Raw genomic sequence first — 14,573 nt, 5'->3', positions numbered from 1 at the left:
TTAAACATGTAATTTCCAGCATTGATTCTTGTTCATCCTTCCGAGGGAACAAATTTCTTCAAAGTGCTTCAGATGAAATGAGATATGCCACAACAACGGTAATGTATCTGCCTAGTTCTGATTAAGATGGAACCAATATTTAAAATCTAAAATACCTCAAAAGAAGTATAAAATTCTTAAATAAAAGAGGGATTAACTCTGGCAATCTATTACTGAAATAGGAAAGACATTAGACATTTTATTGAGGATTAGAAATTCAGAACACAGATTTACGTGAACAGAATAGGTTCTTTGTGTGTTCTGAACATTGTGTAAACTGGTTTATGTATTACTGTGGAACAAAATTGCCACCCTTCTATATAAATAATTAACCTTCTACTTGAACTGTGTTCTGCTATTCTTGTACCTAAGGTGTCCAACAATATAACTGCCTTTACACTGTGTGGCAGCCACCAGCATAAGACTGGAAAGAAAAATCAAAATTGACAGAAATAGGACAAGTATGTAGATAGAACCCAAGAATTTCTTTCTCTTCCCTTCTTCCCTCCACCCCAAGGTATATAAACAGTGTCATCTAGCTCTTTTTTACTAAAAACTATTTAAACAGTAGTTTGTGAAAATATAATACAATTCACAATTCAGAATGAAAATTAAGCAATCCAGATCCACAGCAATTTTCTTTTATGTATATTAACTTCATCCTATGACTATAAAAGTTTAAAAACCAAACTGGGATATGGAGCATCTTGTTCATATTAATTCAACTGGATTAAGACTTAACATCTGAACCAAATGTTCTGTCTCTGAAGCACCAAGTACAGTTTGATTACTGAACCCCAGAAGGTAACAGACTTCTTCAGTAATCAGTGAGATATAACAGGACACCTCCTATATTGGAAAGTTGATTGCAGTAACAACGAACACTTCCATGTCTCACTGCATGTGGAAACGTGCAGCTGAACATATGCTGCCTTCTTCTGAGATTATCAAATCTACCTTTTCACCTCATCCCCATGTGGCTATTGCACTATTGGTAACTGCATTTACAAAACAAGGTGAGAAACAGGGTCTAGCAATAGTAAGGAGGGAATGGACAGATTGCTCTTTCTGTTTGATTTTATCCATCATTGTAAAAGGGTCTACAGAAATTGCAGGAGGTACAGAGTCATAGATTCCAAGATCAGAAGAGACCGTTACGATTATTTAGTTTGACATCTTGCTCAATGCAGGCCATCAGACTTCCCTGAAATGATTCCTGCTTCAGTGGTAGCATCTCTTAGAAAAGCATCTAAAAATCTGGATCTTTAAATTTCCAGAGATAAAATATTGGGGCAAGGAGGTATGGTAGGCAATAATACTGTTGCAACAGTTGCAACTAACAGCATGGGAATGGAATGGACTGGCTGTTTAAAGGATTTAATAGGAAATCAGGAATAGGGAAGGAAGCATTACTCAACTCTTTCCTAGGAAACCACTAAAACAGAAGAGTTTTGGTTAGTTTGCTTTTTTAAAAACAAACAAAACCCAAGCTCAGATATTCATTAAAGTAAATTAGCCCTAAGTTAGGACAGCTCCAGTTACAGCAAGGATGTTCCTCCATTTATTAAAAGCTGTTTAAAAGATTAAATATATTTTTAAAGATTAAAAGATTAATAACGAGGCTCCAGTAATGAACTTCGTAACATGATACAAACCACCATGTAATCTGTACTATGTTATCATTGCAATGCAAGTGTAGAAAAGACATTTAAAAGGAGGTATTTAGAGGATTTTAAACCTGATCTTTCCTACGATCTGTTCACAAGACGGACGGTATCAGTCTCTCTAGCTCAGGTGCTAGAGGTGGTTACACAGACAGCCTGTATTGTGTGCCCTGTAAATCCCTGGAGAGGATGGCACTGCACTGCACAGTGGGAAAGAGATGCTCCGCTGTCTCCCCAAGGACCCTGCAGCTTAGCTCCAGCCTGAAGACTCCTCTGCCCCCAAGGATCGCGAGCAGCTCCTGCACACCTGCACACAGCAGGTATGGCAGGCAGGCAGTGGGGCAGCACAGCACAACCACACTGCTTGTGGCCACAACTGCAGCAGAGAGTGCCTCCTTCCAGGATACATGTCACTTTTGGGTCTTGCAGTCAATGAAGTGGTGGGAAGGGGAAGCATCCAAGAGCCACCCCAAGTTCAAAATGCTTCACTACAGTCTCAGCAATGCTACATCTCTAAATGGTGAATGCCAGTCGTGCTGCAGTCTTTGCATCCATGACATATTATCAATTAAGAGACCGCACAGTCCCTCTTAGCAGCAGCTGGTCTCTGTGCCACTACGCAATTCTGTCTCACTCCATGATGCACTGGTACTGACGCACAAAGAAATGCATACAGCAGCTTGCAAGTGCTTCACAGCTAGGAGAGGTGCCAAGGATGGAGTGGTCCCATGGGACCAACTGGGAAGATTTAAGTGCCAGGGATAGAGCAGTCCCATGGGACCAAGGAGGTAGATTTTAACATTATGAACTCTTTTCTAACAAACAGGCCTGCTTCTAATGAATATCACATTTGCTGTCATAAAGTGCTTTGAATTGCTTCTATATAAAATTAACCTAATGAACACTGTTTAAAATACCCACAAACTGTTGCTAGCTTTATATGAATTTTAGGCCTTTGCGAGAAATGAGGCCATCATTCCACCCTGCACTGGCTGCATGACCGCATTTCATTGAGCTGCTGCTCTCAGAGCAATGGGCTGAAGCTGCCCACTTCCCCTAGGGTGATGCTGGACCAGCAGGACCTCGCGTGATGCACGTAATGTGGCCAGAAGTGAAGGAGTGTGGCACAGGCTTTGAGGTCAAAACCCTGCAGAATGAGGCCACTGCAGGGCTATTTAGGGAGTTTCTGTCCCTGTTTCTGGCTGCCAGCATGCAAGCAGTAGCCATTAGGCACCCAGTAGCTCAGGTTATGTGAGCTGCGGGCACTGGGGCAGACTGTGCCCAACGAGGAGGTGCTGTTAAGAAATTCCAGGATTTAGCAGCAAGGGGGGGAAATTTTCAGAGGGCTGTTCTGGGCACTGGCAGCTTCTGTTCTATTTTGAGATCCTATCCTCACATATGCTGTTCCGAGCCCCAACATTGGGAAACACCAGTACATTTTTCTAATTTTTCCAGCAGGTGATCTTGTTAATGATGTTATCTATTTATCTCTAAATTTGCTGGCTACCAACATAGTTCCTCCCACACAAATAGCTAAGCAAATTGCTTCTTCTCTCCACTCAGAAGAGAAGCAGGAGGGAGTTCTCCTTCTGTGAACCCTCTCATCTCTACCCATAGAGTCAGCTTTCCCATTTTCTCTGCCTCGTCTCCTCTTCCAAACCTTTACTGTGTGGCCTCCTAATGTTCAGTTAAGCAAGGGCAGCCAGGACAGCCCTCCCGCCATCTGCTCCTTCATGCTTTGCCTGAAGTATAGCGGGATGGAGCAAAACATCACTTCCCCGGCGCATCACTCCCCCCTGGCAAGCAGCAGCAGCGGGCGGTGAGATGTGCCCACATGCAGTTGCTATGAAGCCTCTCTCCTTCTCCTCAGCAAGGTTTGATCAGCAGAACAACCCTAATGAGTGGAGACAATACCATCATCCCCTGCCATCATGAAACACCCCGAGCCCTGCAAACCTGCCTGCGAGGGCAGCAACGAGGTGGGCAACATCACTTGCTACTATGGTGTTTGGAAGGCGATCTGAGTGGTCTGAGCAAGAGTGTGGTGTAGATAATTCCCTGGCTGAGGAGCCCGAGTCATCTTCCAAATTGCCGTAGAGTTGGTCAATGTCTGTGAAGGTATTTGGGACACACACTGCTTCTTCTGGCCCTCTCCTGCTACTGTGCTGCACTGGGAAGGCAGCGTCAGGAGATGGCTGCAGGAAGCCTGCGATGCCCAAAGAGCAGTGACTTCGTGCTGGACCTTGCTGGCTGGTTGTCCTCTCTTCTAGCCCAAATGGTCCCCAAGTCTCTGCAGTGTGCAGTTCTTTCCCAGGCTGAGAACTAAGACCCTATTTCCCACGATGGTCCAGAAACCAGACAGCGAGATTAAAATCCCCGGTGGAGCTCCTGTGGCCCACCTGTAACAGGCCAAAACACTCCAAAGTGGGCCATCACAAAAATCTTCTCTTCAGTTTTAAAACAGCTCGCACTTCCATGGCAGCCCTGTGCCTCAGATGCTTCCCCAGGGCAGGGGGGTGGGTCTGGAGGGGGACTGTCACCCTGGAGCTCAGCAACTGAAACACAGGTGCTGCAGCACTGAAGCTGCAGGACAGCTTTCCTGGATGTGGCCCAGGGAGCTCGCTCCTCCCTTCCTGTACCAGCAGGGCAGCGGCAGTCTCGCGCTCTGCACCAGAGGTACCCTACACACCCAGGGATGGCAAGAAAGTGATGGGTCATACAAAGGTTTTCCCTTGTTCATAGCTGCTACCGCCTTGCAAGAGTTACCGATAGGCTCACTGGGAATCAGAGTTTGCTGTGACCATAATAGTAAGAAAAGATTTCTATTTTTATGAAAGTGTGAAAAAGCCATTTCCAGGGCTGCGTTCCCTTTTTCATGTGGAAAAGCCACTTTTTAAAATTAGGATATAATATTTAACTGCGCTGTAGACTGACAGATTCCACCCCTTGCATTTTGAGATGTTAGAAAGAGACATTTAAACTGTCAGAGAGCATTATTTTGTGTTTAGCCAACACCAGCAGTTACAGATACCTCTACCACGCCTGAGACGTGGGGCAGACGTGCGAGCCCCCGCAGATGCACCCGGAGAAGTGGGAGGCAGGGAGGCAGCAGTCCTCCCACACCGCCATGCACCCACGCAGGCTCTGCCTTACAGGGCGTGGGAGCAGCAGCGCTGCGGCAGCTTCCAGCCTTGCACAGCCATATCTTCTTCACGCCAGCTTTTCTCCACACTGTAAACTCAGGTCCAAGGCCAAGCACCACCACCTTCCTTGGCACCCCTGCACACTCTCTTCCCCTGCTTCAAAACCCTTTTCCCTTTCATTCTTTTTCAGTATCTTTCCTCACTTTGTTGCCGCCCAGTTTACTTCACCCAAAGCACACCACGAAGGATCCTCCTTATTACCTTTAAGCCTGTGTCCTCTCCTTCCTTCTCCAGAAGGGTTGGTTCCACCTTCACCACAGCTGGGACTTGCTGCCCTAGGATTGCTTTACAGGGCTCACATCTCTTCCTGTCCATTATCCTAGCTGGCAGCCAGGAGCCATTCCTGCTGCAGGCAGACTTGCAAGGGGAAGAGATACGAAGGGAAAGAGCAGACGAGCCCAGCAGTCAGGGGACACGTGCCTTTGCCACGTGTTACTGAAGGTCTTCATAAGAGGACAAGCTCCCAAGGTGACAGCGTTTTGCCCTGCTTTCGGTTTCAAGCCCACTGGGTAGGAGGAAGGGGCTTTTCCTTGTAAACCATCGTCACACTTGGGCTGGCTTCCAGTCCTGCTCTAGCCCCTTTCCTTTGTTCATCTGCAGCACTCAAATAGCTGCAGAACAATGGCCGAGCGGCAGCGTGTACACACAGCTCTTCCTGCCCAGCCTGCCCCAGCCCCAGCGCGCACGTACTCCGTTTTAAGCAAGCCACAGTTGTACAAGCACGTTTCATGGAGTGACGACAAGAGCTTGGAGATGTTTTAAAAAGAAACACACAGGCACCTTCTCATGTTTACTCCACGAGAGCGGCCTTAAAAACCCAAGAAAGTCCTTGGTGCATGTAGGAACACCTACCAAGAGCTGCACATGGCTGAATCTCCAGCAAAAAACAGAATGTGTATGTGGCAGATGAAGCTGGGTTCAGTTTTTTTAAAATCAAGAAAAGGAAGATCTTTTGCCCCCTTTGTTTGCTGTACTTGGACTGAGCTTTTCTAAGCCCACCAGAAAGGCCTTTCTGAGACAGAATACAGTAGTAAATGAAATTTTCCCACACTCGGACACTTCCCGTCACCCCAGTGTTCTCAAAGGCCTCAGTCTAGCAGAAGGTGAATGGATGTGCCACTGCTTCATGTGGACTTGCAGTGCATGGAAATGGTCACTAGTATGGGAGCAGGAAAGGGTCACAGGAAGATGCTGTCAAGGGTTAGGGTCATGCTTAGTTATCTGTCAGGACCAAAAGGAAGAGAAAGCAAAGCCATGGCATGATGCTGAAACTTACCCCCCTTCTGAAGTATGAAAAGTGGACAAACCCTGAAGGTCATGGTGATAACCAGGACCAGCTTGCCTCCCTTGGCTCCCATGGCTGCTCTCAGTGCTGCTCGAGTTGGTTTTCACCAGAGGTTTCTTGCTGTAAGCCCCAGCTCTTGATTCTGCCTCAAACCCATTCAGCGTTCTCTGGGCAGATCTGTTCCCCGCGATTTCATGCCGGTATCCATCATACCTGTTCTCATATGAAACAGGGGGATTTTTTGACAATTTGTATCCATGAGAAATCAGGAGGTCCTCAACACTGAACATGTTGTGCTGGTTTCACTCACAGCTGTGCCATCAGAAAGCTCTTTCCAGCAGGACCCATCACTGGAAAACAAAACCAAAAACAAGCAGAAGGCCGCTTAAACAAGGAAAGATATCTTTGATCAGCTGGTAGGTTGCTGAAGATAAAGTCTCATCCCCTGGCCTCAGTCTCCTACCCTTATAATAAAACAGATGAAGCAACATGCATGCAGGTGCTGATGAATCACGTGCTGACCTTCCCCAGACAATACACCTCCATGCTCTCAGCCAAGCAGCAGATGCCGCGCTGCTGCTGACTCAGTCCGTTTCACTGAAGAATTCACTGGTGATTGCAGCTTTCAGATTTCACTAAGTGATCTCAAAAAAATCTTTGCACCAGAGGTAAGCCCACAATTTGAGTCAGGCATTTCTTTAAAAAAACAGTATTTCTCCAGTCATGGAGAGGTGTGCTCTGTATTACATTCTAAGTTGCTGCAGGAGGAGGGGGTGGATTACAGGGCAATATGCCTCTCCCTACAGCTCTGCATATTCCAATTAAGAAAAAATGTTCACATGAACAAGGACAAAATATGCATGAGAACAAAATGAATTATGCAACCACATGAGAAACCCAGGTAATATCATGCAATACCTCAGCTAAACAGTCCTTTTTACAGCTTGCTTTCTTTTTGGCCTGCGTTGGCCTGCTGGAAATCGGTAATCCTCAATGAGAATAATACAAAACCTAAGATTTCAAGTACGCTTTATTTTTACAGTATACTTCCACCACGTAAAATGACTGGAAACAACCTGAGATGCCTGTGCCTATTGTGTCTCAGTGATTTCCAAGATATGGGACAGTCAAGATTTTTCTTCCCAGTGACAGCCCTCAATTCTGCACTGACTAGACCAAAGATCCAGCAAACTGAATTAGGTGGCCAGAAACAATCTCTATTGTCTATACCACTCTCACAGCTTATTATGGCAATTATAGAATACCCATTCTTCCAGAGTTTTAAAATGAGTGGAAGGTAATGGTCTATTCTGTACATTGTGCACAACAGACCCATTCTGATACATTCCTCCTTGCTTGAGCTGTGCTACCAGAAGAAAGAAATTTAAAAAAAGGCAGATAAAGGAGTGAAACACACAGAAATAGATTTATTATGTAAAACATAAAACACTCAAGACAATTTTCCCTGCATGAAGAGTTCATTTAACATGCCTGGTGAGTACTGTGTCCCCTTAGTAGTAGCAGGTCTACCTGAGGGACAGGAGCCCAGCATTGGCAGCTACTCAAAAGGAGATTGTCTCTGCAAATATCATGACAAGCAAGTACATTTTATACACTGGTTTCTAATGCTCTTCTTGGGCAAGAAGGAAGGGAGAAGTCTCTTCACTGCTGTGTACAATAATTTACTTAAGACGGAGCAACTACTGAGATGGCTGCTGTGAGTTTATTAGTACCAAATCTCTCAGGCTAGGTATACCAGAAGTTGATGGGTTGGCTTAGAATATAAACTAGTTTCGGTGGTGCAGCACTCCATTTATTATGGCCACTTTTTGCCCACCCAGCACCCCATCCATTTTCTGCTCCCGCCCTGTCTCCTGGATGCTCTGCAGACTGCGGAGCCGGTCTGGCCGGCCACTCCGGGCCAGCCTGGTCTGCGGCTCCCAGGCACGCACGGACCCTCCAGCCGCCTCTACCCTGCGCTGCCCACAGCAGCCGCGGCGCTCCCCCGAGGACAGCCCACAGTGTGGAAAACCATGCACAATTTTTATGCAGAGCCATAGTTTAACTGGTAACCTGGAATGCTGCAGAAGTGGCTTTTCAGCCTGAGAGCCTGCTGAGTGTTTAAACCGGTTTGTCTCTAGAGCTTAATGAATCTCTTCCCTTTTCACACATGTAAGGCTACACACCCTTTAAAAACAGCGAAATAAAGCTCCGTGCTGAAGATATTTTAGGAGTATCCCTTGCTAGAACAGGACTCCAAATTCCCAGTAAGCGAGCCAGCAGTAAGTACAAGCAGACAGAAAGCAGGGAGGAGCGGGACCCTTTCCTCTTGGAAGGAAGGGAAGGCTTTGTGAGTTATTTTTGAATGCTGACCTAAAAGGCTGATTTTCCATCCACCTGCTGCCCTGGACTGTGCAAGGAGCCAGGTAGGAGCAGAGCAAGGCGAACATCTGGCTGCTAGAGCTGTTCAGCTTCTAACAAAAGAAAGATCCAATGTGACTACCATAAACAGCAGAAAGCCCATCGGAGCACTCGCAGGTGCAAGGAAGAAGTGTGCTTTTCCTCCTATTATTGTCAGGCTGACTTGGAGCACAGCTTAACTCCCTCTCTGCCGCCCGCGGCAGCCATGGTGCCATCAGAGAGGCAAAGGCAAGTGGGCAAGAAACCTCCAGCCCGTGGGGTTTATTCTGATCCTCCTTTTGGCAGCAGTGGGGAGGAGCAATGGGTTGGAACTGCACCGTGAGGAACTGGTGCAACCGTCTCCTCCTGCTCTGCAAACCCACCACGTGTGGAAGGGAAAAACCCTGTGGTGCTACTGGTGGTGGGAAGGCCCAGCTAGGAGCAGGATGCTATCGCTGTGCTCATCACAGCTCTGCAACGGGAACAAACAAGGCAGAGGAGCCTGCACCCCTCTGCCTGCCGTGGTGCCCTTGGCCCCAACCCCCCCGACGAGCTCTCCGCAGACCCACCACATGGAGAAATGCTCCACGCCAATGGCACAACCTCCCAGGAGCTGGCAGCAGTGGTGGAGGGTGGCCGCTAGCCTGGACACCGTTAGGACACATGCCTCGAAGGGCTGTGCAGAAGTCATGGGGAGGTGCGATACCCCAGCATCGGACCTGGCCAGAGGCAGGGGACCTGCAGGTCCTGCCCCAGGAAAGCCCACAGGACATCAACCGTGTCAGCACCCAATGTCCGCAAGGACGCTGGCCAGCTTTCCAAACCTAGCTGCGGTGCTGGGATGCTCTTCCCACCCTCTCTCAGATAAATAAATCCAAAAAATAAAATCAAAGGAATTGGATTGGAGTAACAAAACTGTTGCTGCAGCGCTGTCTTGTAAATAATCTGTCAGACTGGGCCAAAGAGTAAAGGCTGTGCAGAGCTTCTAATTTAAGGGAAGATCAACAACATTGGAAAACAGTTTGTTTTTCCAGTGCTCATTTGTTTTGTTTGCCAATGACATCAGTGCTTTCTGATAGGCTTTGCTTCCTGAGGATGCCTGCTATCTTGCCAGTGTTTCCGACTTGTCCTTGTCAGCCGGTACAACTCTGCATTACACTGGAAACAGGGGCCAAGCTTTTCTCTGGAAACTTCTCAGCAGCATTCTCAGATGCAAAGAAACAAGTGCTGGCTAAGTGGTGGAAATCGGCATCAGCCCCTGTGTACATGGACACAATGGGGACCCGCAGCCTCGGCGAGGGGACACAATGGGACCACCAGATGAAAATGTCATCAGAGCACCTCATCTCGGGGTGCTCTGTCCGAGAGTGGCGATCTCATCGCTGGGCCTGAGAAAAGCCCACAGCACTCCTGAAAGACACCCTGAAGAAATCTGGTGCCAGTTTCCTCTGAGTTACTTCTGGAGCCCATTCTTGGTGGCAGAAATGCACTGGTTTCTGTTGATGGTCTGCCTTTTTTTTCTGCAGGTTTTTTCAGTGGCAGGCGTTCCCAAGCCTTATTATTTTGAGGGGGGTACCACCACTACCTGTATGATGACCAGTACCGGCAATAACAAATGCTAACAGTTGCAGCAGTGGCAGAAGCAGCTCTTACCTCCGTGCTCTGAAATGGCTTGCATGCCGTTGAATCCTCCCTGCACGGTGTTTCAAGCAGCCCATCAGCATGCTCCTTCCTTTAGCCCTGGTTCCAGAGAGCACCCTGGCACAGGACCCACATGTTGGGTGGGAGACCAGAAGTGACAGAGAATTTGGCCCTGGCTGTCCCCTGTTACGTCTCTGCCGCCCTCTGCTACTTGAAAAAAAGTGGAAAGTGGCAACCCTTTAACTGTTTGAATACGACCACTGAAGTCCTTCTTGTGCATGATTCACCCTTCCCACCTCTGCAGAACTATTTATAACATTTTTGTAAGCAATTCTGTACGACTTTACAGAAAAGAAAACATTGAAGGAACATGATTCATATTGCAAAATGAAGCATATAAACATCATGAATTGCCAAAATCAAGGCACCCTGCATGGACGCATGAGTTATTGCAGCCTGTAATTACATGACTTCAGGCTACTGAATTCTGCAGGACTCCTGCCTCGGTTGATGTGCAGGCTAGGTGATGCTAATCTTCCTGGGCTTTATCTACAGCAGCTATCCAAATACTGTTCTGAAGACAGAGTACTAACAGGCATCTGAATTACAAAGCGTATTATCTAGATGGGTCACACATTAAACTAGCTTATCTTCACTCACATCTGGGTGACATTATTCCCATTTCATATCAGACGTATGCCAGACAGAAGTATTTATGCAGACAGACTAAAGTGAAAACTACCCTCTCCATTCCAGGCGCCCAGTCTGAAGCACCTACAGCCTGATTTTTTTAAAGCACATAGCCTTAAAAGTGAACTAGGTACGTTCAAAGCAACTGCTGCAAGAACCTGGTGCCTCTGCATATCAACCCAAATGTGGCAAGTCAGCTGTCCACACAATGAAGACATGGGTTGAGCCAAAAAATTGGTTGCAGTAATTTGACTACCACGCTCTCCTCCATCCCTCTGCCCATCTAATCCAGCACCAACACTTTTGTCCAGGCAGCCCCATATCCCTCCCACCTCACCACATGTACCCACTTCCCACACCCACCTGTCCTTCTTGCCACCCCCCAGCATCCCTTTCCTGCCTTCCCGTCTCCTGGTCCCACCAGTCTGGCCACTCTTCCCACACAGCCCACCACCATGCTAGCCAGCCCACCCTGTCCTCCTGCACCCCTTACAGCTTCTCCTGACCAGTCCTCAGATCATGTCCATCACCACAACCCCCTCCTTCCCCTCCTGATGACCAGCTTCTGTCCCATCTCCATTTCCAGCAAAAGCACCTCTGTGCCTGCTTTCCGCTCCCATGTCCGAGACCCCATCTCACCTGTACCTAGAAAAAGCAGGAGCCGTCATTACGGGGACAATCCAGCTCCACCGCTGCAGCCCTGGGCAGGGCACGCTCTGCTCGCACACCCGTTGGAGCGGTTTGGGCACGAGTGCAGGGCTGGGGCACGAGTGGGCTGCGCAGCACCAGAGGCTGGGGGGTGCTGATGGATGGGAGGGAAAGATCTTCGGAAAGTGGAGCAGCTAGAAACAGAGGCAAATCTGCTGAGAACATGCGCAGGCGTCTCCAAGCCTTGTCACCATAGATCCTGTTCCTGAACATGATGGCACTGCAGCTCTCAAATCAAACAGCTGGAGGATTTCTTTTCTTTCCCCTTTTTAATGTGGGCAAAACAACATTCCTTCTCTCCTCCTTATTCCCCTTGTTTTTCTTGGAAATGGTTGAATTGGCTTAGCTGACAATATTAAAATAAATTTAGCCTGAGAGACACTACCTGAAAGTCTCAGATCAAGTGATAAAAGCCTGACAGACTACAGCAATGGAAAACAGGTTCTTGTAGTAGAAGTTTTAATACTAGATGGTACCACTTGCTCAGTCTAAATATAACCCTGAGCTACATCCCAGGAGAATATCTAAGTCTTTGGCCATTGTAATTGCTCCTGTTTTCTCACTCTGATTTTGCATGTGTGCATATGAGACAGCTTATAAAAAATAAACACATTAAATAAGGCTTTTACCTTGATCATTTTATCTTTTTTGGGACAATGAAGTCAGATGGGATGGCGGGCTGCTGTGCGTGCAGCCGCACCGGTATTCTGTGCCCCTGCCCTCTGCTGCAGAAACAACCCCGCCACATTCACTGGCTTGCAGACACACGCTCCATCAGGAAAGATAAAATTCCTGTGCTTGAAGAGCCTTCAACAATAATGTTCACTATGATCAAATATTAGATATTTAACGCAAAGATTGTCTAGAACACAAGAAAAAGAGATTAGAGAATATTAATGTAAGTTGGATGTATTCAACTCAGCAGGGCTTAATTAAGCATAGGCTAGGAGTAAGGAAGGAGTAGGGAACTATCTAGGGCAGCCTCCAAGCCATGAGTAAATACCTCCTAGAAATTCTCAAAGGATGGGCAAAGGGCAAACATATTATCTAACTTCAAACAAAAGGGGGAAGGAGACAGATCTGAGGTATCATAGACCAAACAGCCTGGCTTTGATATCAACTCAGACAAATTATTATTCAACCCACTTGTAAATACTTATAACAGGTGTTGATTTATCGCGGAGCGGGCGGGAGCGAGCATGCAATCCAGGAGGACCAGCGGCATTTCCAGCTCCCTGCTTCCCACCCTGCACTGCAGCTGCATCCACTCCCACATGATAAAGTCATGAGAAAACAGAAAACACAGACTTGTCAAGGACAAATTAAGTCTAATCAATTTAATTTTCTTCTTTGACAGAGTTGGGACCATAGTGACTAGGGAGGAGAAAACAGTAGAAGTCGCACATTGGAACGAGGAAAGCTTTTGATGGATGCATGTGATAGCCTTATATGCAAACCAGATGAATACAATTTAGGTATAATTTACTCTAGGTGGGTATACAAATGTTTCAAATCTGTACTCAAGGAATAGTTAGTAAATTCAATGTCAACCTGAAAGAGACACATAAAGGCTGTGCCTGGGGTCTTGCTCTATTCGGTATTTCCATTAATGACTTGTAAATTAGAATAAAGATTACAATTACAAATCTGTAGGGAGTGCTGCAAGCATTTTCAGGGACTACAATTAGAATAAAATCTTAATAAATTAGAGACACAGTCTGAAACGAATGACTGAGATTCAATACAGGCAGGTGTAAAGTACCCTGTTGAAGAAGAAGGTTGCAATGCAAAATTCCAAAATGGAGCGGTATGGCAAAAGAGTCTCTAGGGCTAGAGCCACAAAGAGAGAAGACATGAAGAATAGTGCAGGGCTTGGTACACACAGGCAAATATGCTTGGAGATATACTAAGGGGAGCATCACATGTCAGGCTCTTTACTCCTCTCAGTTTTGAGCCCTACCTCAAGCAAGGTGCTGCTCCCTGCCACTTGCTCATAAGAATGATAAAAAGTTTAGGAAGTGTGACCCCTGGAGAAGACTATACAAGAAGTGGGCGTGTTTAGTTGAAAGAAAAGAGAGGAGGAATGAAGGTGAGAGAATGAGAGATGGTAACAACTTTTAAATATGTCAGACTGCTAAAAGGCAGTGATAATCTTGGCCTGCTCCCTGTGAATGTGGAAAACAGAAGGGACTGGCTTAGCATGCAGCAAGGGAGATTCAGGTTAGGTATCAGGAGAAGCTGTCTAGCCATGATGATAGTTAACCACTGGTTATGCTGGGAAGCTGTGAATCTCCATCGATACAGATTTTCAAGAGTAGGCTAAATGAAGATCTATGAGGAAGCAGATGAAGCAGATCCTGCCTCAGAACAAAGGGATTTGGGATGGCAACTAAATATTTTGACATTCTTCCCCAAAAAAGGTACCGTTTTGTTGGCATGCCCCACACATTACCAAGAAAATCAACAGTCTTCTGTACAAGACTCCCAGTCTTATAAATAGCCACCTCTCCTGAATTACAATGTGACTTTCCTGCCTGCTACAAGTGTCCAAAAAGTAGAATGGCCACTTTATCACAAAATGCCACCAATGGCCTACCTTGTACCCCCCTTTCCTGACATTCAGGAGGCAGGCAGGCCTGGCAAGGTTGCAAGCACCACTTAGTAGGAACAGAAACTTTGCCTCTCCTCCAGGGATGGGAGACATAGGGAGACTGAGACACAAGAGACGCACTACGTGTTGAAGGATCCTGAGCAGAGAAGAGGCAGTAGAGGAGCTGAGTGGAGGCACAAGAATGGGGTCCTGACCAAAGGATTCATATCAGATCACGGACATGCACCGGGCAAAGCTTCAAGAAAGTTCCCATTTCAGCCAACACCATACTGAGGGCTTCAAAGCCGCTAGTGCTAAATGCATAATCATCTCTGCTGACTACATGGGAAGAA

General features: G+C 46.8%; 1 protein-coding gene across 13 annotated transcripts in view; it reads right to left on the bottom strand.

The window, feature by feature from the left end:
• Positions 1-14,573, bottom strand: part of JCAD (junctional cadherin 5 associated) — a 66,655-nt gene that overhangs the window by 13,562 nt on the left and 38,520 nt on the right. For 2 of the 13 annotated variants that reach the window (XM_049798281.1, XM_049798274.1), the window contains exon 2: positions 6,183-6,541. The exons of 1 other annotated variant lie outside the window; for it this stretch is intronic. In XM_049798281.1, the coding sequence (XP_049654238.1) occupies positions 6,183-6,481 (299 nt within the window). In that variant the 5' untranslated portion in view covers positions 6,482-6,541. Of the gene's footprint in view, positions 1-5,107; positions 6,157-6,182; positions 6,542-10,244; positions 10,523-11,561; positions 11,765-12,259; positions 12,377-14,573 lie in introns of those variants that run through there. 10 more of the 13 variants (XM_049798283.1, XM_049798277.1, XM_049798276.1 and 7 more) reach the window with 10 other exon arrangements.

This window comes from Accipiter gentilis, chromosome 4 (genome assembly GCF_929443795.1).
Source record: "Accipiter gentilis chromosome 4, bAccGen1.1, whole genome shotgun sequence".
NCBI classification, from domain to species: Eukaryota; Metazoa; Chordata; class Aves; order Accipitriformes; family Accipitridae; genus Astur; species Astur gentilis.
This window is presented reverse-complemented; position numbering and strand designations above follow the sequence as displayed.